This window comes from Pseudonaja textilis, chromosome 3 (genome assembly GCF_049901715.1).
Source record: "Pseudonaja textilis isolate UNSWEBS1 chromosome 3, rPseTex1.2, whole genome shotgun sequence".
Lineage (NCBI taxonomy): Eukaryota > Metazoa > Chordata > Lepidosauria > Squamata > Elapidae > Pseudonaja > Pseudonaja textilis.
This window is the reverse complement of record NC_141992.1, coordinates 129,496,289-129,518,798: the sequence shown is the minus strand read 5'-3', so window position 1 is coordinate 129,518,798 and position 22,510 is coordinate 129,496,289. Positions and strand designations below refer to the sequence as shown.

General features: G+C 34.5%; 1 protein-coding gene across 9 annotated transcripts in view; it reads right to left on the bottom strand.

Moving 5' to 3' along the window:
* Positions 1-22,510, bottom strand: part of RELCH (RAB11 binding and LisH domain, coiled-coil and HEAT repeat containing) — a 76,562-nt gene that overhangs the window by 16,394 nt on the left and 37,658 nt on the right. For all 9 annotated transcript variants that reach the window (XR_015743086.1, XR_015743084.1, XR_015743085.1 and 6 more), the window contains 6 exons: positions 21,106-21,253; positions 15,085-15,241; positions 9,743-9,866; positions 7,549-7,597; positions 1,503-1,582; positions 215-321 (listed from right to left, as the gene is read on the bottom strand). Coding sequence is in view for 6 of the 9 variants with exons in the window: in XM_087930755.1 (XP_087786881.1) it covers positions 215-321; positions 1,503-1,582; positions 7,549-7,597; positions 9,743-9,866; positions 15,085-15,241; positions 21,106-21,253 (665 nt within the window). In the remaining 3 variants the exon portion in view is untranslated. The remainder of the gene's footprint in view (positions 1-214; positions 322-1,502; positions 1,583-7,548; positions 7,598-9,742; positions 9,867-15,084; positions 15,242-21,105; positions 21,254-22,510) is intronic.

Here is a 22,510-nt window from a genome sequence, read left to right as displayed (position 1 = left end):
CACTAAAGACTGTAAGACACTGCCATTTTTTGATGGAAAAATGTCACAAAACGTAACAGCATTCCTGTCCCGTAGACACATAGATTATAGCTTTATAATGCTATAATGCAAATGTTTAAGAACAGAATTCCAAAATCTTTGATATTAAATTCTTATATCTGAAGTTGTATATAAACAATTGCCCCTTTATACCAGTTTGAAGAATATACATTACCCTAATTCCACAAAAGATGCTTTTAGGCTATCAAGGGGAGCGTGAGATAATGAAAGCATAGTCATGACATCTTCTAAAAACCCTACTAACAGCTTGCGATCTTCTTCCTGAAAGTAAAGGTTTAAAAACATAAATTTAAATTTTGTGTCATATTATCAGAAACTGGATCATATTAAGATCTTAACTATAGGAAACCTATTAATATTTTGGGACCCATGGCTCAACTGTGCCCTTTGATCAGGAGATACTGTCCTGACTCTCAGCACTTTGTTCTAAAATGGGATAGGATGTCTATTCCCTGTCATGTAATACCAAATCATTAGTCAGAGAACTACAACCAATGAAATCAGTATTTTTACTGAATCATCAGTTAAATAAATATAGATTATAATAACTATATCCTTAAAGTGTGAAAACATGTACAACGCATGCAAACTAGCAACTACTACATGCTATGAACAACAATAATTATGCATCTACTGTTCTTTCTCAAGGCATATTCCTACAATACTGAATACTTCATTTTGACTTAGATTCTTCTGCTATATTTGTCATTCTAGCCAACCTTAATTTTTAGTTAAGTTTTGAAATTGTATACAGATTTGGCCACTTCTCTATTAAAATGAAAATATGAAATAATGATCGAACCCTCCCTGCAGCTTATATCAAATTCCAAAGTTCACAATTAAACAAACAGGGATTATTGTATGCTTGTATAACTAATGGCTTGATCTAATTCTGTTCCTTTTACTAAAAGAAATACTGAAAATATTAATGCATTCATTTTATAATACTGAAAATAGTGATACTTTATTGGAGTACTGGTGAAATCTAACTTTGCATGATAAAAAGTTAAATATAACTTTTCAAGGTTTTTTCCCTTGAATTAGAAGGGGAAAGGACTTTGGTGGTAATAACATTGTATATTTTTTAAAGAAATGAAGTCCCTATTAGAAAATAACAAGTTTTCTATTCCAGTCATCTGCATTCACCGCCCCACCACCCAAAATCTCTTGACATTTAGAGTTGACATTTTTGATAGGTGAGATGGAGTGTGCAAGGTTAATAAAGGCAAAAAAATGGAGGAAAAATTTTATTCAGAAGTAGCCATAGAAGGAAGGTGAAATTTCTTTCTATACACTTTTGGAAGTAATATAATTTAGGATCTAAGGAAAAGCGGAAGTATTCTTTGACTTAACGTTTTTTTTATTTAGAAATTTTAAATAAAGATAATTATTGTCTTTTCCATGTCTTTTCCATAATTTCATAATTGAAGAACAGGTTTTACCTGGATATAACATGTAAGTACACCTGTTGCGTAAATAGGAACTGTGGCTTTTGTTAGTACTCCATTCCCTGCTGCAGCATCTGAAATTAAGAAAAGTCTAGAAGTTATTTATGGTGCTCAAGTTGATACACATTTATCACCTTTTCATCAGTACCTGTCAAAATCTTATCTAAATCGGTCAACTTATCATAGAAACCTTCCATTTTAGAATCTTTATCAAACCTTGAATGTATTTGCGCATATGAAAACCAATTCATCTTTATACCTTGTTCCTCTAGTTTTTGTACAGATTTGAGTTCACCCTTTTCATTCAATATTTTTGTATATTATAGGATAAGTAAATGCTTCAACAGTCGATAACCAGACTGTAATTTTCAAATAACATTGTCTTATAATCTTCTCCCAGTTTAACCACAGAGACTCCTTTATATAATGTCTTCTAAAATACCCGTGTTTTAGTTCCTTTATACCATAAAAAAAGCATGCCACACCAACAACAAATCATGTCCTTCTAATGTCAACAATCTAGTATTTCTTAATGTTATCCATAGTACAACTCCCAATTAGGCAAACCAAATCCTCCTCTAATTCTAGCATCTTGCAAAAGTTTCAACTTTATTCTCACTTTCTTACCTTGCCATATATATTTCAACACAATTTTATTTAGATCTTCAAAGTAGTCTTTTCCAAGCCTAATTAGAATTGTTTGAAAAAAATATAAAATTCTGGGCAATATATTCATCTTGATTGTTAAAATTCTCCCTATTAGTGACAGTTGTAAATTTTCCCATTTCGCCAGATCTAGCGCTATCTGCTGTTTAAGTTTGATATAATTATTCTCTTTTAATGTACTACATCTTGCTGTCAAATATATCCCCAAGTACTTGATCTTATTCGTGACCTGAATTTTCAACAGGTCTGCCAGTTCTTCCTTTTGTCTTAATATCATATTCTTTGTCAAGATCTTTGTCTTATCTTTATTTATTTTCAAACCAGCCACCTTTCCATATGCCTCTATCTTTTCTATCAATTTTGATGTTGTTTCTAAAGAGTCTTCTAAGATGAAAACCAGATCATCTACAAATGCTTGCAGCTTAAATTCTTCCTTTTTGATTTTCATTCCTTTTATATTCTTTTCATCTCTAATATTTCTGTTTAACACTTCCAAAATTAACACAAACAACAAAGGTGATAGTGGGCACCCTTGTCTTGTTCCTTTTCTTATATTGATAGAGTCTGTCACTTCTCCCTCTATCATTACCTTTGCCGTTTGCTTATAGTATATAGCTTCTATTGCTTGAATAAATTTTCTAGCAAAACCCATCTGTTCCAATAGTAATAACATGAATCGCCAATTCACGTTATCAAATGCTTTCTGTGCATCTAGAAATATCAGAGCCATTTGTTTTTCAGGATGTGCCTCGTAGTATTCCAAGGTATCCAAGATTACTCTCATATTGTCTTTAATTTGTCTCTTTGGCAGAAATCCATTTTGATCAGGATGGATAAAATTATTTAAATATTTTTTAAGTCTTTCTGCCAATATTGAAGCAAAAATTTTATAATCTGCATTTAGTAGAGAAATGGGTCTATTGTAATGGGTCGGCCTCCTCTTTTGGAATAAGTGTAATATAGGCTTCTGACCATGATTTAGGTATCTTCTTCTTAACATAATTTCATTTATAACTTCTAGCAATGGAAGATTCAACGATTCTTGTAATGTTTTATAAAATTCTGCCGGAAGTCCATCTGGGGCTGGTGCCTTTCCATTATTTTGCTTCTTCAGTGCTTCAGTTAACTCCATCATCGTTATATTGCTTTCTAACATTTTTTCAGTCTCTTTAGGTATCTGAGGTAAATAAGCATTCTGTAAGTACTGTTTAACTCTTTCCTCATCAATATTCTCTTGCGTATATAATTTCCCATAGAAGTCTCGAATGATTTCCTTCTTCTCTTTACTACCATGGCAAACTTGGCCTTGGTCATCTATTAATTGCAATATTTTCCTTGATTCTTTCTCCTTTCTCAATTTGTATGCTAACCATCTACCTGGTTTGCATCTTCAAAGTAGTTCTGTTTAGCACCTCTAATTTTCTGTGCTAATTCTTCTTTTTCTATTTGACCCATTTTGTGTTTAATTATATCCATTTTTAGCTTGATGTCCTTTTTCTGTGGCATTTTCTGTAGCTCTTTTTCAAGTCTTTTATGCTCATCCTCTAAGGCCTTAGAGGCTAGTCTTTTCATAGTATTCCTTTTCCTTGTATAGTCTATTATCAAGCCTCTAACATATGCCTTCATTGTATCCCATACATTCCGAATAGATGTATCTTCTTTTTTGTTTTCTCTAAAGAAAAAAGCCAATTCTTTCTCCATCCACTGTGTGAAGTCTTTTTCCTTTAAAATAGTATTATTTAACGTCCATCTAGATCTTCATTTTTGTCTTTTCCATTTAATTGTCATTGGATTGTGATCTGCCCAAGTACTTGTTTCAATATTTATTTCTTGAATATTAGTTATTAATTCTGTTGACATCCATATCATATCTATTCTGGACCATGATAAGTGTCTATTTGAATAGAAGATGTATTGTTTAGTTTTAGCATTTCTTTCTCTCCATGTATCTTTTTAGTGCATTTCATCTACCATTTAAAAAAAAGATTTAGGGAGAGTCTTTCTGTTTTGCTTTATTGTTTTCTGTGCTGTATAGTCCAATTTATTGTCTAAAATTCCATTAAAATCTCCCATCATAACTATATTAGCATAGTCCAGTTCGATTATTTTCTTATGTAATTTTTTTGTAGAATTCTTCTTGTTTGTCATTTGGAGTATAAATTGCAATCAGGAGTGTTTTCATATTATTGTCCATTATTTCCACCATTAGTATTCTTCCATCATCATCAGTATAAATCAATTTTGCTGGGGTGGTCTCTTTGATATATAAAACCACTCCTCTTTGCTTACATTGTGTCAAGGAAGTAAATATTTTCCCTAATCTTGGCTGTACCAACAATTGTTCATATTGTTTTTTAATATGTACTTCTTGTAGACAAATTATATCAAATTTTAATTTCTCTAATTTGTGAAAGGTTTTCGTTCTTTTAACGGCTGAGTTAAGTCCATTTATATTAATTGTAATCAATTTTTTCTCTTCCATGGTTATATTTTATAGTTAGGTTTAGCAGCTCTTGTAGATCTTAGTTCACGTTGTTCTTTGGCTTCCACCTTTCCACCTACTGCGCCTTCTTCTTTTTCAGTCGCCATTTGGCAGTCCTCTTGGAATTCAATTAGTGAGATCTTTTTTGCTGCCTCTTCCTCTTTCCTTCCAAAAAATTCTGTATAAAATAATTACACTTTCACAATTGAGTCAATTCTATGTCTCTGTTCTTCCCATGTGAACATTAAACCTTCTGGAATCAGCCATCTATAATTCACCTCTTTTTAAAGTAGCATTTTAGTCAGGAATCGGTATTCTCTTCTCATCTCTCTCACTCTTCTGGGTATTTGTTTCAAGACCACAATCTCCTTGTCTTTGTATTTCAATGTTTTCTCTTTTCCCCCTTGCAATATTTGCGTTTTAATGGCTTTCTTTGTAAATCTAATGTGAACTTCTCTTGGTAATCTATTTCTCATCGCATATCTTGTGAAAACTCGATAAACCTCATCTATTCCATCCATCATCTTCTCTTCAGTTATTTCCAAAGCTTCAGCCAGTATTTCTATCATTATCTCAGCTAAGTTTTGTCCTTTTTTTTCCTCTTTGTTTTGAAATCTAAGATAGAATTCTGATCTATCCATCTCCCATCTCAACATACCGCTTTTATCTTGTTCAACCACCGTTAATCTATTATCAATATCTCCAATCTTCTTATATCTTTGTTTATCTTCTTCTTCAATTTTTTGGAATCTCTCATCATACTTCAACATCATTTGTTGGAGTTTCTCCACTTTTTCAGCAGTTTTCCCTGTTCTTTGTTCAATGTTCTCTGTTCTTTGTTCAATGTTCTCTATTCTCTTTTCAATATTCTCTGATCTTGCTTGAATATTTTGAATTCCTTGCATAATTATCTGCAGAGTCACTTTTTCTTGTTCTTTTTCTTGCTTTAACATTGTCTGTATTGAACATTGTCCTCTGGATGGTGGAGAGGAAGAAGCAGAAGTTGAAGAACCAGGAGCTGTAAATTTCCTAGCCATTTTAAGCAATTCAAAATCTTCAGGTTCTTCTAAACCTTAATCCAATTGTGAAGTAACCAATTATAATTCAAAATAAAAATAGTAGAAAAATGAAGTCCAGTAATAATGATTTTAAAAAAAGAAAAAAAAGGGAGGACAAAATTTCTTCAGGTTCTTGTATACCTTAATCCAATCAATAGTTAGATGAAGAAAAAGGCCTAAGGGGAAAAAAAAAAGGAAAAGGAAAAATTCTTCAGGTTCTTCAACACCTTAATCCAATTGAAAGGTCTCAAATAGAAAAGAGTGCATGAAAATAAACCAGAAAGGTAGATGAAAAAACAAAAATACCAGGAAAGGAAAAAAAAAGGCTTTTAAGGCTTTCCCTTTAAAATAAAAAGCAAATGTAGAGATTGGGCTTCCAAAGAAAAAAAGAAAGACAAAGAGAAGCTCCAACAAAGCCAAAAACCCATATAGTTATTACAAGAGAAAAAGATAAAATGAAATACAATAAAGCTGGTGAGGAGGAATAGCACAACTTAGAAAATGTAAAAAAGGGCACACTGCACTTTGTTTAATTATCCAAGGCTCTTATTATAGCTCTCTTCAAAAACTTATCACCTTTTTCCCCTCCTAGATTTCAACACCAGACTCCAGCTTGATAGAAACCCAGAAGAGCACCTGCAATAATACTCTCCCATGCTCTTCCCTCTATCTTATCAAATAGCAATGTCCTTGAAAAAGAGTCTCAGTTCTTTCTTTCTCAGCTTTGTCTGCTCACAGGGAAATAAAATATTTTCAAGCCTCTAGTTGGCAGTGTTACAAAGTTTCTTTGCTCTCACTTTCCCCCTCCTTTTCCGAGTAAGATATAATAAGAATTAAAAAAAGAAAGAAAAAGATATTTTTAAAAAAGAAATAACTAAAGGGAGCCTCTAGCTTAAAATATTACAAATCAAAAAGGAGAAAAAAAATAGATGTAAACAAAAAAACCAGTCCAGTTTCAAAATACAAGATCGTGTATAGAAAATCCAGCAATGAACAAAACATTACTTTGACATTCCTGTTTAAAATTGCCGCTTAATCACTTCTGTCAAGACTTTTACAGATTTTTTCTTTTCCTTAGGGTGTCCTTTCAGATCTTAGAATAAAAAAAAAGTTCTCACCAAACCGGCACACTCTCTCTTTCTATTCTCTTCCGTTTCGGAGCTGTCCCAACTTCAGCAGCTTTAATGGCTGCCTCTTTGCCACTGGCAAGAAGAGCTTCTCCTGGATCTACCAGGGACTTTGCGGTATCCCTGGGATCAACAGGATGCGCTCTTCACTTTCACCGTCTCTTCGGGACGGTTTAGATCCAATAGGACCGTTCAGGATCAAAGATATCGGCAGCGATCTCAGTCCTCCAAGATCGCATGCCGTATCGTCATGCCAGCTCCGCCCTCCAAAAGAGCACTGGGGTGGGGTGGGGTGCTGCTGCTGCAAAAAAGGAGTCATGTCCACACAGTCATATGGCCACGACCACAGAACTGATAATAAAAATATAGCAGGGATACATCCCACCCCTGCTATATTTCCCTTCTTGTTGATGAAGTGGCTCTTTATCAAAGCAATGAAATGACTGATCAATATGACCTCAACCCATAAAATAAAGGATTTATAATGAAATGTTTCCTGTATGTAGTATGTTTGATGTATTTGTTACTTTTTCTTTTTTTTATATATTAAAACAATAACTTTTTTCAAAGTTCTTTCAGGCACTTAGTTATACTTTACCTTTTAAAAATAAGTTGAATTATGTTTCAAAATCTTATTTATAAAATGGTCTTGATATTTCTTTCCAATTAAGCATTTAAGAACAAATTTATAGGAAAAATATACCTACCAATGTTTTCCTCAGATAGCCGTAAAATTTCCTGGAATTGTGGTTTTACCTAAAACATGGAACAGAAATCAAAGCCACCACTTTACTTTTCTTCAAAATTGTAAAGCATAATGAAATAATTGGATGTTAAATAAGATTGCTTAAGGAATCCTTTAAAATATTTGTATCTATATTTCCCTCATACATTAATTAAGCATTAAGGACGCTGGAAGAAAGGCTCTAGAAAAATGAAACACATTTTATTTTATATTTGTCTTTTTCATTTTTTTGACCTAGAAATTAACAGTTATTCATTTGGAAATGGTCTTTCAAAAACATTTGCTATTTTACCTGAGCCATTGTTATTTAAATCTTGGAAGACAATGGCTGATATGTACAGGTAAGATATTAGCTGGAAAAGCTAATTTGTAAGTAACAGCGCTATTAATAAATGTAAGGATATAAAAAAATTAACCCGTCACCATTTTGTTTAATAGGGAAAGGATACTTTTTTTTGACAGTCAGGTGATACAAACAGAATGTATAGAACTCACAGTGTTAACAGTATCACCAGCCTCTCCGTTTTACACATCATGCTGTAACATTAGCCAAAAACTGATTGCAGGAAGTCTTTGAGTATAGATTTACACAACTAAGCTTCCATGAGCGCTTCAACTGAATGTAGCTTTGGGGGTTGCCTAGAAGCTTTTATGCGTAGAATTCTACATAGCAGCTTTGCAGCATGCATGTGTGGGAGTGCCGGAAACCGGAAGAGCAGTTCCCTGGTGCTCCCGTGTGCGCGAAGATCAGCTGGCCAGTGTGCATGTGCACACCAGAACCCGGAAGAGCAACAGGCAACGGCTGGCGTACCCGGAGAGATGGCTCTGCATGCCACTTCCGGCACGTGTGCCATAGGTTCGCCATCACTGACCTAGATGTAGCATTGGTTATGTTATATTGCACAGAAAAAAAATGTTTCTGTGGAATCTTTGCTGCTCTTTGAGGTTGGCTGTTTGCTAGCAGATATTTCATTTCCCAACTAGGTGACATCTTCAATGCAAGTAAGTTTGGCATTTGCTCCTTGTCTACATACAATAGTTTGCCCTCCAGGTTTTGATAAATCAGCCATCATTAGACACATAGAAATTAACCATATTTACATATCATACAAAAGAAACAATAAAAAGACCAGAATACGTTCTTTTCAGCAGCCAACTTTGAGATAATCAGGACCTATCTAGGAGAAAACCATATATTTACCAACACTGACAGGGAAAGCTACTACACTGATGATGTTACGTAGTTGAGGAATGAAACATCTGCAAGCAAACATCAGAGTCAGAGAACCCTGAGCTACATATATTTTCTTCTAATGGTATTTTATCTCCAAAGTATTATGTCAACAACTTTGTTTTTAGAGAAACAATTTTCTCTGCAACCGGGTTCAAAACTAGGAAAAGGAAAATAAATTGAGGAATGAAACATCCACAAGCAAACATCAAGGTCAGAGAGCCTCAAGGACTCCACAATTCAACCCTAAGCTGCATACATTTTCTTCTAATGGAATTTTTCCTCCAAACTTTGTTTATAGAAAAACAGTTTTCTCTGCAACCTGATTCAAAACTAGCAAGAGGAAAATAGAAAAACGTTTTCTGTTACTGATTATTGCTTTTAGAAGTGAAGTGTTACATTAACATATGAAATCATAGGCAATCACATTCAGAAAATTTTAAGAACATTTGTTCAGCTGCTGCTGCTATTTTAGTACCATGTACTGAAATATTTGGCAAGCATAGTTTTTTGAAAAGTTATCCCTGCAAGGGAGAAATTATTCTGCCTTTCCTCAAAGATCTGGATAAGAATGGAAGCCATTGAAAAATTCCCTATCTTTTATCTAAATGATGTGTGAGCCTCTTTCACCAAGGTTGTTAGTAGGTAGAGTATTGGTGCCTTAATATGCATTTCAATTAGTGTAACCTAATCTGACAATCTAAACTTTCTGGCAAATTGCATCTATTGGATTTTAATTACCTACTTTGTGTTTAAATGGATAATTGCACAGTACAGTGGAAAAATGTGCTGGCAGACACATTTTCTAATGGTGGTAAAACAAAAGCATTTAAGGTCTACATGCTACAATAGAAAAAGCATAATTAACAAGAAAAGATTATTAATAGATAAGGAAACATTAGGCAAAACCATGATAAGATTATACCTTTGTATTGGTGAAAATTTTTCCAAATGTTCGGCAAAGTCGCCAGAAAAACCTTGAGAATTCATGAACACATGCTGTTGAAGCTACATTGATTTTACCAACAATTTCAATAAGTTGAGGCAACCTGAAAAATCAAGTTTAAGATTAATGTAAGCAAGCTGATTCTTCTTCAGGAAGACTCTGCTGTTCTTGGTGTTTAGGCCCAAACAAGTTATTTTATTTTTATTTACAATTTTAATGTGATTACAAATATAAACTTGTATTATTCAAGCTTTCTAAAATTAACTAAGATATATCACAACTCTTTTTTAAATTTTATCGGTTTTTAAAAACAAACATAAACAAACAAAACATAAAAACATCAAGCTGTCTTCCATAGGTGTACATACAGTGTGCCGGTTGGTTTACAAATTGTTTTGTGCTTCCATTTTGTAGTCTTCAATTACAATTACATTACATATAATCTCATATTGTCAATCAAAAACTAAATACCTTAGTATCATTGTTAATCAATCATTTGACTATACTTTTATTCATTCATGTTTTACAAGATAACCATAATTTGCTTAATTTATTGTATAACAGTTCATATTATCATCCCAAATCTATCCTAAAATCATTTTGTAGTTATAATAAAAAAGAAGTACATCTTTATATAATTATTATTTTCTAGAAATCTACATATTTCATTACTGTACTTTATTGTCTAACCATTGATAGAAAAGATCCCAAATTTTATAAAATTGTTTATCCTCTTGTTCTCTAATTTCAAATGTCAATCTACTCATTTCAGCACATTCCAATATTTTCTTAATGATTTCCTCATGTGATGGTATCTTCTCATTTTTCCAGTTTTTAGCAAAAACAATCCTAGCCGCTGTTAATACATTTACAATCAAGTATTTCAAATCTTTACTATATATTTCAGGTAAAATTCCCAATAAAAATATCTCTGGTTTCAAGTCTATATGTTTTTTCATCATTTTCTCCAACCACATGTGGATTTTAGTCCAGTATTTTTTAGCATCCGCACAAGTCTACCACATATGGTAATATGAACCAGGTGTCTGATGACATTTCCAACATTTTCCGGATTTATTCTTGAACATTCTTGCTATTCTTGTCGGGGGGAAATGCCACCTGTAAAACATCTTATACAAATTTTCTTTATATGCTGTTGACATTGTCATTTTATAATTTTGAGACCACAATTTTTGCCATTTCTCTAAATCAATCCCATATCCAAAATTCTTCCCCCAAGCAATCATAGTTTCTTTAACTTGTTCTTCTTCTAGTTTAATTTCTAATAGATATCCATACAATTTTTTAATCAGCTTTTCATCAGTATCTGTCAAAATCTTATCTAAGTCAGTCAGTTTATCATAGAAACCTTCTGCTTTAGAATCTTTATCATACTTTGAATGTATTTGCGCATATGAAAACCAATTCATCTTTATACCTTGTTCCTCTAGTTTTTGTATAGATTTAAGTTCACTCTTTTCATTCAATATTTCACCATATCTAACTGTTTGTTCCTTTTTGTATATTATAGGATACGAGAATGCTTCAATAGTCGATAACCAGACTGGGATTTTCAAATAACATTGTCTTTTAATCTTCTCCCAGTTTAACCACAGAGACTCCCGTATATAATGTCTTCTAAAATACCCGTGTTTTAGTTCCTTTATACCATAAAAAAGCATGCCACCCCAACAACAAATCATGTCCTTCTTCTTTTTTCTCATTCAGAGCATATATTGCAATCAGGAGTGTTTTCATATTATTGTCCATTATTTCCACCATTAGTATTCTTCCATTATCATCAGTATAAATCAATTTTGCTGGGGTGCTCTCTTTGATATATAAAACCACTCCTCTTTGCTTACATTGTGTCAAGGAAGTAAATATTTTCCCTAATTTTGGCTGTACCAACAATTGTTCATATTGTTTTTTTAATATGTACTTCTTGTAGACAAATTATATCAAATTTTAATTTCTCCAATTTATGAAAGGTTTTCCTTCTTTTAACGGCTGAGTTGAGTCCATTTATATTAATTGTAATCATTTTTTTCTCTTTCATGGTTATATTTTATAATTAGGTTTGGCACCTCTCGTAGATCTTAATTCACGTTGTTCTTTGGCTTCTACCTTTCCACCTACTGTGCCTTCTTCTTTTTCAGTTGCCATTTGACAGTCCTCTTGAAATTCAATTAATGAGATCTCTTTTTCTGCCTCTTCCTCTTTCCTTCCAAAAAATTCTATATAAAATAATTCCGCTTTCTCAATTGAGTCAATTCTTTGCCTCTGTTCTTGCCATGTGAACATTAAACCTTCTGGAATCAACCATCTATACTTCACCTCTTTTTTGAGTAGCATTTTAGTCAAGAATCGGTATTCTCTTCTCATCTCTCTCACTCTTCTGCGTATTTGTTTCAAGACCACAATCTCCTTGTCTTTGTATTTCAATGCTTTCTCCTTTGCCACTTGCAGTATTTGCGTCTTAATGGCTTTCTTTGTAAATCTAATGTGAACTTCCATTGGTAGGCTATTTCTCATCACATATCTTGTGAAAACTCGATAAACCTCATCTATTCCATCCATCATCTTCTCTTGAGTTATTTCCAAGGCTTCAGCCAGTATTTCTATCATTATCTCAGCTAAGTTTGTCCCTTTTCTTCCTCTTTGTTTTGAAATCTAAGATAGAATTCTGATCTATCCATCTCCCATCTCAACATGCCACTGTTGTCTTGTTCAACCACCGTTAATCTAGTGTCCATATCTCCAATCTTCTTGTCTCTTTGTTTATCTTCTTCTTCAATTTTTTGGAATCTCTCATCATACTTCAACATCATTTGTTGGAGTTTCTCCACTTTTTCATCGGTTTTCCCTATTCTTTGTCTGTATTGAACGTTGTCCTCCAGATGGTGGAGAGGAAGAAGTAGAAGTTAAAGAGCCAGGAGCTGTGAATTTCCTACTCATTTTAGGCAATTCAAAATCTTCAGGTTCTTCTAAACCTTAATCCAATTGTGAAATAACCAATTGTAGTTCAAAATAAAAACAGTAAAAAAAAAACCCAGGCCAGTAATAATAATAAAAAAAAAGAAAAAAAAAGAGAGGACAAAATTTCTTCAAGTTCTTGTATACCTTAATCCAATCAAAAATAAGATAAAGAAAAGAGCTTTAAAAAAGGAGAAAAAGAGAAAAAAGAAAAAGGAAAAATTCTTCAGGTTCTTCAATACCTTAATCCAATTGAAAGGTCTCAGATAGAAAAAAATGCATAAAAATAAACCAAAAAAAGTAGATAAAAAAACAAAAATACCAGGGAAGGAAAAAAAATACTTTTAAGGCTTTCCCTTTAAAATCAAAAGCAAACGTAGAGGTTGGACTTCCAAAAAAAAAAGAAGAGAAAAAAAACAAAGGCAAGTTCCAACCCAAACAATTATTACAAAGAAGGAGATAAAAAAAATGCAATAAAGCTGGTGAGAAAGGATAGTACAACTTAGAAAAAGTAAAAAGAGCACACTGTACTTTATTTAATTATCCAAGGCTCTTATTATAGCTGTCTTCTCCAAAAACCTATCACCTTCCCCCCCCACTACATTTCAACACCAGACTCCAGCTGTTGATAGAAACCCAGAAGAGCACCTGCAATAATACTCTCTCATGCTCTTCTCTCTATCTTATCAAATAGCGATGTCCTTGAAAAAGAGTCTCAGTTTTTTCCTTCTCAGCTTTGTCTGGTCACAGGGAAAAAAAATATTTTCAAGCTTCTAGTTGGCAGTGTTACAAAGTTTCTTTGCTCTCACTTTTCCCCCTCCTTTTCCGAGCAGAATATAATGGGAGTTAATAAAAAGAAGAAAAAAAGATATATATTTTTTTAAAAATGAATTAACTAAAGGGAGTCTCTAGCCTAAAATGTTACAAGTCAAAAAGGAGAAGAAAATAAATAGATATGAACAAGAAAACCAGTCCAGTTTCAAGATACAAGATAGTATAAAAAAAAATCCAGCAGTGAGAAAAAAAACCCAAAGCGTTACTTTGACACTCCTGTTTAAAATCGCCGCTTAGTCACTTCTGTCAAAACTTTTACAGATTCTTTCTTTCCTTTAGGAGCTGTCCCAACTTCAGCAGTTTTAATGACTGCCTCTTTGGTGCTGGCAAGAAGAGCTTCTCCTGGATCTAACAGGGACTTTGCGGTGTCCCTGGGATCGGCAGGATGTGCTCTTCACTTTCACCGTCTCTTCGGGACGGTTTAGGTCCAATTGGATCATCCAGGAGCAAAGATATCGGCAGCAATCTCAGACCTCCAAGATTGCATGCTGTATCGTCACGATGCCAGCTCCGCGCCAAGATATATCACAACTCTTAATGACAACATTTTGTATACATTTTTGCATAGAACCATAATGGAATCTGGAAATTCCGGCATTAGTGACAATGGTTGTAAGCTGAGACACCTATATGACCAATCCAATTGAGTGAATGCTGTGGTTGTAAAGTGAATAACACAATCGTTAAGCAAATCCATTCGTTTCTATTATAAAATATTATAAATTGAAGTCATGTGACTATGGAATGTTGTAACTGGCTGTAAATGTGAACCAGTTGCCAAACAACTCAAATGCAGTCATATGAATTCCAGAAGGGAACTCCAGAATGGCTATAAAAACCTTTTGGGGAGGCTTTGAATTTTTACTAAGTGGCTGGTCATTAAGCAAGCACTACCTGTAGTGATAACATGATAACATTACAGGGCAATGCACATCACCAGGAGTCAACTATGAGAATGTGATCAATACTAAACAGACTGTCAGCGTTTTGGTCAGCCTGAAATCCAGCTATGGGCCTGTCAGCGTTTTGGTCAGCTGGAAATCTAGCTATGGGCCTGTGCTGCATATTTTCTGCATGGTATTTTAAATTTTATTTTAAATTTAAAATATTTTAATTTTTAAGTATATTTTAAATTTACACATTTTAATTTTTTTAATTTAAAATGTTCTGAGTTCAGAATTGTTACGTTTGAAACTCAGTATGAGAATACTAAGTGTTCTGGCCATTCCAGAAACATCCACAGCTTTAAACATTAATTTAACATTTAGTTTGCAGCATTTCTAGAATGGTCAGAGCAGTGTTGAAAAATGTCTACCAATGTTGAGACACCTCCTCTGAATCTAAAAGTAATGTTCCTGAATTAAGAGATTTAAATATGAAAAAGTTTTGCATGTTACCTGTAGTCATCTGAAAATGCTGAAACAGATTATAGTGTAAATTTTGAAAGAAAGACATTAAAAATATTATTTAAAAACAAAATTATCAAATGGAACAAAACAAGGAGAACTCACAGTTGATTGACAACCCATAGTAAGGTATCCCATCCTGTGGTACCCTCATGTTCTAACTGGTAATCATAAAGCTGCAACAATACAGCTAGTTGTTCACGACTTCCGATTATAGTGGCCACATCCTGTAGAGGTGATACAGGTCTTGGGAACCTTGTTACTGAAAGCAAGCAACCAAAATATTTATAATTAAAAAATAAAACAGGCTCTAGTTAAATTGATAATTAAAATAAATCCAGGACACAAGAAACAATATTTATATTGTGTTGGGTATATGGATACACCAACTAGGTTTGGGTGAATAAATATATAAACCTAAGTTTAATATGTTTGTAGCTTTAAGCACCAAACTGCAATGTAATTAGATAATTAAGGGTGCGGTTGCAAGCTGCAATAAAAGGCAGTGAGAGAAACGTAACACTTCCTGGTCTCTGGTCGCTGGTCTCTGCTGCCTGCTGTTTACTCCTGTATGAGACGTCTGCTTGTTGGCTACTGTGCTGGATACCGTTTCTACTGAACAAAAGGACTGTTTACTTGGTGAGCTGATATCCTGTGCATACTCAGCGTTGTCTTCGAGAGAAAGGTATCGGGAGTAGAAGATATTTCAACAAGCAGATAAAGACATTGTACTGACTAGTTAATGGACTAGGTTACTGGATGGATATATTGGATAATGACATATGGACTGATTGACACTGCTTAAACTCTGTGTGAATTAAACAACTATTTAAAACTACAAACAGTGTTTTTGTATCCAGTGTGTGTATACTCTTGGGCCCAGCCTCTCTCTCATTTGGCTGCCTGGCTTGACTGCTGCTGTGCACTGTGCTTGGGGGTTTGTCCCTAAACACTAACATTGGTTATGGGCCCAGTGAGCACAGTCTAACTAACCAGGTTATAGCAGAGGTTGGTGTGAGTTGCACATTACTGTACAAACTGTTTGTTGAATAGTTATTTATCTGAAGAGCAATGGCACAAGTAAATTTGCCAAGTCTGTCCATGATATCCAGACTAGATGGAACAAACTATGTTTCATGGTCAATGAAATGTAGTTTACTTCTACGAAGAGAAGGTTTGTGGGACATAATAAAAAACCCACCAGATGTATCTAACTTAGATCCTAATGTTGAAGAGGATGCCAAAAAGATACAAGACTATAAACGAAAGAATGAGCAGGCTTTATGCATCATAGGACTGACTCTCTCAGACCAGCAACTCATTCATATCCGTGGAGAGGAAAATGCTGCAAACTGCTGGGAGAGTCTCAGGAAGATTTATGTTCGAGACAGTGTAGGAGCTCATATCAATCTTACATGGAAGCTGTTTAGAACACATCTTGAGAAGAATGGAGACATGTTAACTCATTTAAACTGTATGAAAAGCATTTTTCGGGAATTACAAGAAAAAGAGCTTATATTTAATGAGTTGCAACAAGTATACATCATACTGTCTTCTTTGGATCGAACCTATGATGATTTTGTGACTGCTTTAGAAGTATTGCCAAAAGACAGTTTATCAGTAACTGAGATTACCGGCAGGCTATTAGAAGAAGCCAGAAGAAGGTTTGAACGTGACCAGCTGAGAGAAGATAAGCCTAATAAAGAAGAGAAATTATCTTCAAAGCTTGTAAGAAACCAGCTATGTAAAGTAAAGCATCCGGAGGAAGAGAATTTATCTTCGACGGCATACACAATTAAAAAGTGTTTTAATTGTGGAGGCAGAGGACATTTGGCAAGATTCTGCAGAAAAGGAAAAAGTCAGAATGTAAAAAAGCCAAAGAAATCCTTTGAACTAGCCACGTTTAGCAACTGTGATGTGAAGAATGATTTATGGGTGGTGGACAGTGGTGCATCCCACTGCATCACGAGAGATAAGACAAAGTTTATAAAAATGTCTACAAGCTCTCAACATATATCACTCGCGAATGGCTGGCACCTCAAGGCCAAGGGTGAAGGTATTGCATATTGTCCATGTTTAAACCAGAATATAAAAATGTTGTATGTACCACAGTTAAAGATGAACTTACTTTCTGTAAGAATATTAGACAAACTAGGTTATGTAATTACATTTAAGAATAATAAGTGCATAATTGAAAGAGATAACAAAAGGGTAACTGCAGCTTTAAATGGAGCATTGTATGTCTTACATGATAGTAAGAAAGGGGAGGCACAGACTGTATTTAACAATATAAAGCCTCATAATGAATGTATCCATTTATTGCATAGGGGTTTGGGGCATGTAAATTTTAAAATGCTAAAACGTACAGTAGAGTTATCTGAAGGAATAAGGTTAAAACCTTGTGATAAATATTTGCGTTGTAATGTCTGCTGTGAAGATAAGAGTAAAATATTGCCTGCAAATAGGCTAAATGGTTTCAAAACGAAAGAACCTTTAGAAGTAGTATTTGCAGACATTATAGGTCCAAAGAAACCCAGTATGGGGGGTGCTCGATATATACTGAGCATTATGGACCATTACTCTAGATATGGGTTTTGCTACCTAATGAAAAGCAAAACTGAAACATATCAACATTTCTTCAACTGGTTAAAGTTTGCAGAAAGAAAGACTAAACGGCAACTAATAACCCTGGTGACAGATAATGGTACGGAATTTGTTAATAGCAAATTCCAGAATAGATTAAAGGTAGCTGGAATAGAGCACAAGAAATCTGCACCATACAGACCACAACACAACGCATTTATAGAGAGAAGAGGCCAAACACTACAGGCAATGGTTAGAACAATGTTAACTGATTCTGGATTACCTGATTATGTGTGGGGGGAGGCTGCAATGTGTGCTAATAACATATTGAACAACGTTGTTAACACAACTACTGGTGAAATACCATTCACCATGTGGCATGGCAGGAAGCCTGATCTGAGTTACCTGCACACATTTGGTGCACCAGCATGGGTGCATATCCCTACACAACTCAGGCGTAAAGGGCAACACAGAGCTAAACAATTTTTCTTCGTTGGTTACCAAGCTAACCATAGGGCATATAGATTTTGGGAGAAAGGCACATCTAAGGTGTTATGTAGTGCCAATGCCCAATTTCTAGAGCACGTAGGATGGGATAAGTTAGAACAGGATAACAATAAAGAAGTGATTATTGAATCCTATAGAAATCCCATTAAGAATCCCTGTAACTTTAAGAATAAAGTAAAGAGAGAAATACAGGAAGAAATTGTGCCTATAGAGGAAGAAATAGAACCAATAGCTGAGCAAGATGAGGAACATGAACAGGTAGTAACTCAAAAAAGTCCTCATACAAGCCCTGTAATTCCCAGAAGAACTACACGAATATCTAGACCGCCTGATAGATACCAGGCTAACACAGTGTGCCAGGTAAATAAAGTCCCAAATACTGTGGATGAAATTAAAAAGTATCCTTCTAAAGATAAGGAAAGTTGGTATGCAGCAATGAATAAGGAATTGAAATCCTTGAAGGATATGAAAGTATATGAAAATGTGAGATTACCTATTGATATAAAACCCATTGGCTGCAAATGGATTTTTAAGATAAAAACTGATAAGGATGGAAATATAATCCATAAGGCAAGATTAGTAGCCCAAGGTTTTAGACAAAGTGCCAATGACTATGATGAGGTATTTGCACCTAGTCTTAAAGCAGCAACGTTAAGGGCAGCCTTAGTGTGGGCAGCAAGCAAGAAATATATTGTTAACCATTTAGATGTGGAAACTGCTTACTTGCACGCCCCACTAAGACATACTGTATATATGAAAAAGCCTAGTGGATTTAAAGGTGAAAATAATAATGATTGTTGGTTGTTAAAGAAGAGCCTCTATGGTCTTAAACAATCGGGCTATGAATGGAACCAGTATATTGTAAAGGAACTGAACAATATAGGGTTTAAAGCTGGTTTAGCCGATCCATGTCTGTTTAAGAGGGAGACAAATGGGAAAATATCATTATTATTATTGTTTACTGATGATATTGCCTTGATTACTGAGACTAATGATGAAGCAAATAAAATAATTGCATCATTAGGTAAGAAAATAAAAATCAAGCAATTAGGGGAGATAAAGAAATATCTAGGTTTGAATATACTGAAAACACAGAAAGGTTTTAAGATATCTCAGGAAGATAAGATATCTAAATTGCTAATAGATTATAAGATGGAACTTTGTAAGCCTGCAAAGACTCCAATGAGTCAGGATATTTGCAAAATGGATGCTCAAAGTCCCAAGTTTGATAAGGCAATATATCAATCTTTGATTGGTAGCTTATCATACATTAGCAATTGGTCAAGGCCAGATATAGCTTATAGTATTAATAAACTGGCACGGCATAATAATGATCCGCTTCAATGTCATTGGAATGCATTGAAGAGAATCTTAAGATATCTTAAAGAAACATTACACTATGCACTGTATCTAGAACCAAAAGGTGATCTCATATTGAGTGCTTATGCAGATGCTAGCTTTGCATCAGAAAGAGACACAACAAAGTCGACTTCAGGAACAGCCATAATGCTGGGTAAGACATTAATAGGTTGGAAGTCAATTAGACAACAGCATATAAGTTTGTCTACTATGGAGGCAGAATTCTCCTGTTTATCGCTATTATGTACTGAGTTAATCATGTATAAACAAATGATGAATGATATGGGTATAACTGTAAATTATCCTATAATTGTACATGAAGATAATCAGGCAGCAATTCAAATGGCCACAAATATTGCACTAAAAACTAGGAGCAAGCATACAGATTTAAGGTATCTAAACGTTAGACAATCTGTAAAGAGTAAAATGATACAGCTGGAGTACTGCATGTCGGAGGACAATATAGCTGATAATTTTACTAAAGCCCAAGGTGCCATTAAGCACCTAGAGAGTTGTGAAAAGTATGGGTTTAGATTGTAAGGGTATTATATATTTATATCACCCAAAAGGGGAGAATGTTGGGTATATGGATACACCAACTAGGTTTGGGTGAATAAATATATAAACCTAAGTTTAATATGTTTGTAGCTTTAAGCACCAAACTGCAATGTAATTAGATAATTAAGGGTGCGGTTGCAAGCTGCAATAAAAGGCAGTGAGAGAAACGTAACACTTCCTGGTCTCTGGTCGCTGGTCTCTCTGCTGCCTGCTGTTTACTCCTGTATGAGACGTCTGCTTGTTGGCTACTGTGCTGGATACCGTTTCTACTGAACAAAAGGACTGTTTACTTGGTGAGCTGATATCCTGTGCATACTCAGCGTTGTCTTCGAGAGAAAGGTATCGGGAGTAGAAGATATTTCAACAAGCAGATAAAGACATTGTACTGACTAGTTAATGGACTAGGTTACTGGATGGATATATTGGATAATGACATATGGACTGATTGACACTGCTTAAACTCTGTGTGAATTAAACAACTATTTAAAACTACAAACAGTGTTTTTGTATCCAGTGTGTGTATACTCTTGGGCCCAGCCTCTCTCTCATTTGGCTGCCTGGCTTGACTGCTGCTGTGCACTGTGCTTGGGGGTTTGTCCCCAAACACTAACATATTGTAACGGAGAAAATCACATGTATGTATCCATGCAATCTCTAGAAATGAGCTCAAAAATTTATCTTCTGATAACATTGGAACAAGCTAACTTTTATTGTCACTTCTCTGTCTACACAATGGCACACATTAAAAGGAAATTCCAGTGCCTGCTCTCAAAGAATACACCCCCCCCGCCCTGTATATACACATACACATATACTGTATGTATGTGTGTGTGTATATATATATATACACACACACATACATACATACACACACACACATATACTGTATATGTGTGTGTATATATACATATATACATATTTGTTTTCTTAAGTTTTCGCACACACGCAAATATATATTATATCATATAAATATAAAAAACATATTATTTCCCAAAGAAGCATTAAAATGTCTAAACTAAACAGAAACAAAAATGGTTGAACAATTCCAACAACTACACCAGCATTTCTATGGTATCTTATTTCTAAATAAAGCTTTACAGAAAATACTGAAGCAGGTACCTTCTATATGTGGGACTTCTCCCTGAAGCTTAGCTTTGTTTGTAAAGGGGGCATCTTGCAACACCAATGCAAAAAGAGAAGGTATCAAGGATTGTAAAGCAGAAAGATACATGTGGAGTTTATGTTCATCCAGTCCATGTTCACTTTCCTGTAACATATGCCAGAAATCTAAATTACAACTTGCCTTTTTTTTTTACTACATAGCCACTCAACAGCATTTCCTAAAAAGCATGTGTGTGTGTGTGTGTTTGTGTGTGTGTGAATGTATATGTATAGTTGATCAGTCAGACCTTTATTATGATTAATAACCAGAACTCCACTTAAAGAAGGTAAAAATGAAAAGTAACAAAAGAAGATAAAAATAATCAATACAACTTGTATTGTTTCTAAAACCAAAATAGATTTTACAAACAATACAAGAAATTTTGACCACTTTCAAAGAAACTCAACCATACTGATTTGCTAACAACCGTATAAAAAATAAACTGAATGACCTGGAAATTTAGTCATTAGGGAAAATATAAAATATGTGTTTTTATAAAATGGGAAGTACAATATAAGGATCATATTTTCAACTGCCACGTAGTTAGGACACTCGTTTGATAAATCAGGCAAGCACAGATTTCAGACCCGAGTGCTGCACAGCACGGTAGGTTATGTGGTTAGGTATGTGCTGGGTTGACAATCGGCAAGCATGCATTTGACGACCCAAGTGCTTCTGCATGGTGGAGTGAGCTCCTGTCAATTCATTCCAGTTGTTGCTGACCTAGCAGTTTTAAAGTGAGTAATCACAAGTAGATAGATAGGTACCACTTTGGTGGGCATATTAACAGGATCATGAAAGGAGCCCCAAACCGGGCATCCCCTGGGCAATGGTGATGTGGCAAATTCTTTTATTCCAGAAGTGTCTCAGTGCTTCCAACAAGAAAGCAGCAGCAGTTTTCAACTTCCCCTTTGCCACAAGGACAGAATCTTAAAAGAATAACAGATTTTCCTGAATTTCCTTCATGGATAGCTGTTGCAAGTGTGTCAAAGTGACATGACTGTTTTTCACACTTATGAGTGTTGCAACAACTCCATGGTCATGTGATCAAAATGTGGATGCTTGGCAATGGTCTGTATTTACTATATGACAGTTGCAGTGTCCCAGGGTCATGTGACCATTTTGTGACTTTATGACAAGCAAAGTCAGTGAAGAAGCCAGATTCACTTAACAACTATGTTACTAACTTAACAATTGAAGTGATTCACTAACAACTAAGGCAAGAAGGGTTGTGAATTGGAGCAAAACTCACTTGACAATTACCCTGCTAACAGAAATGTTGGGCCCAATTGTGATCGTAAGTTGACAACTACCTGTATTTATATTTCCACTACTTTTACATACATCACAAATTACAGTACA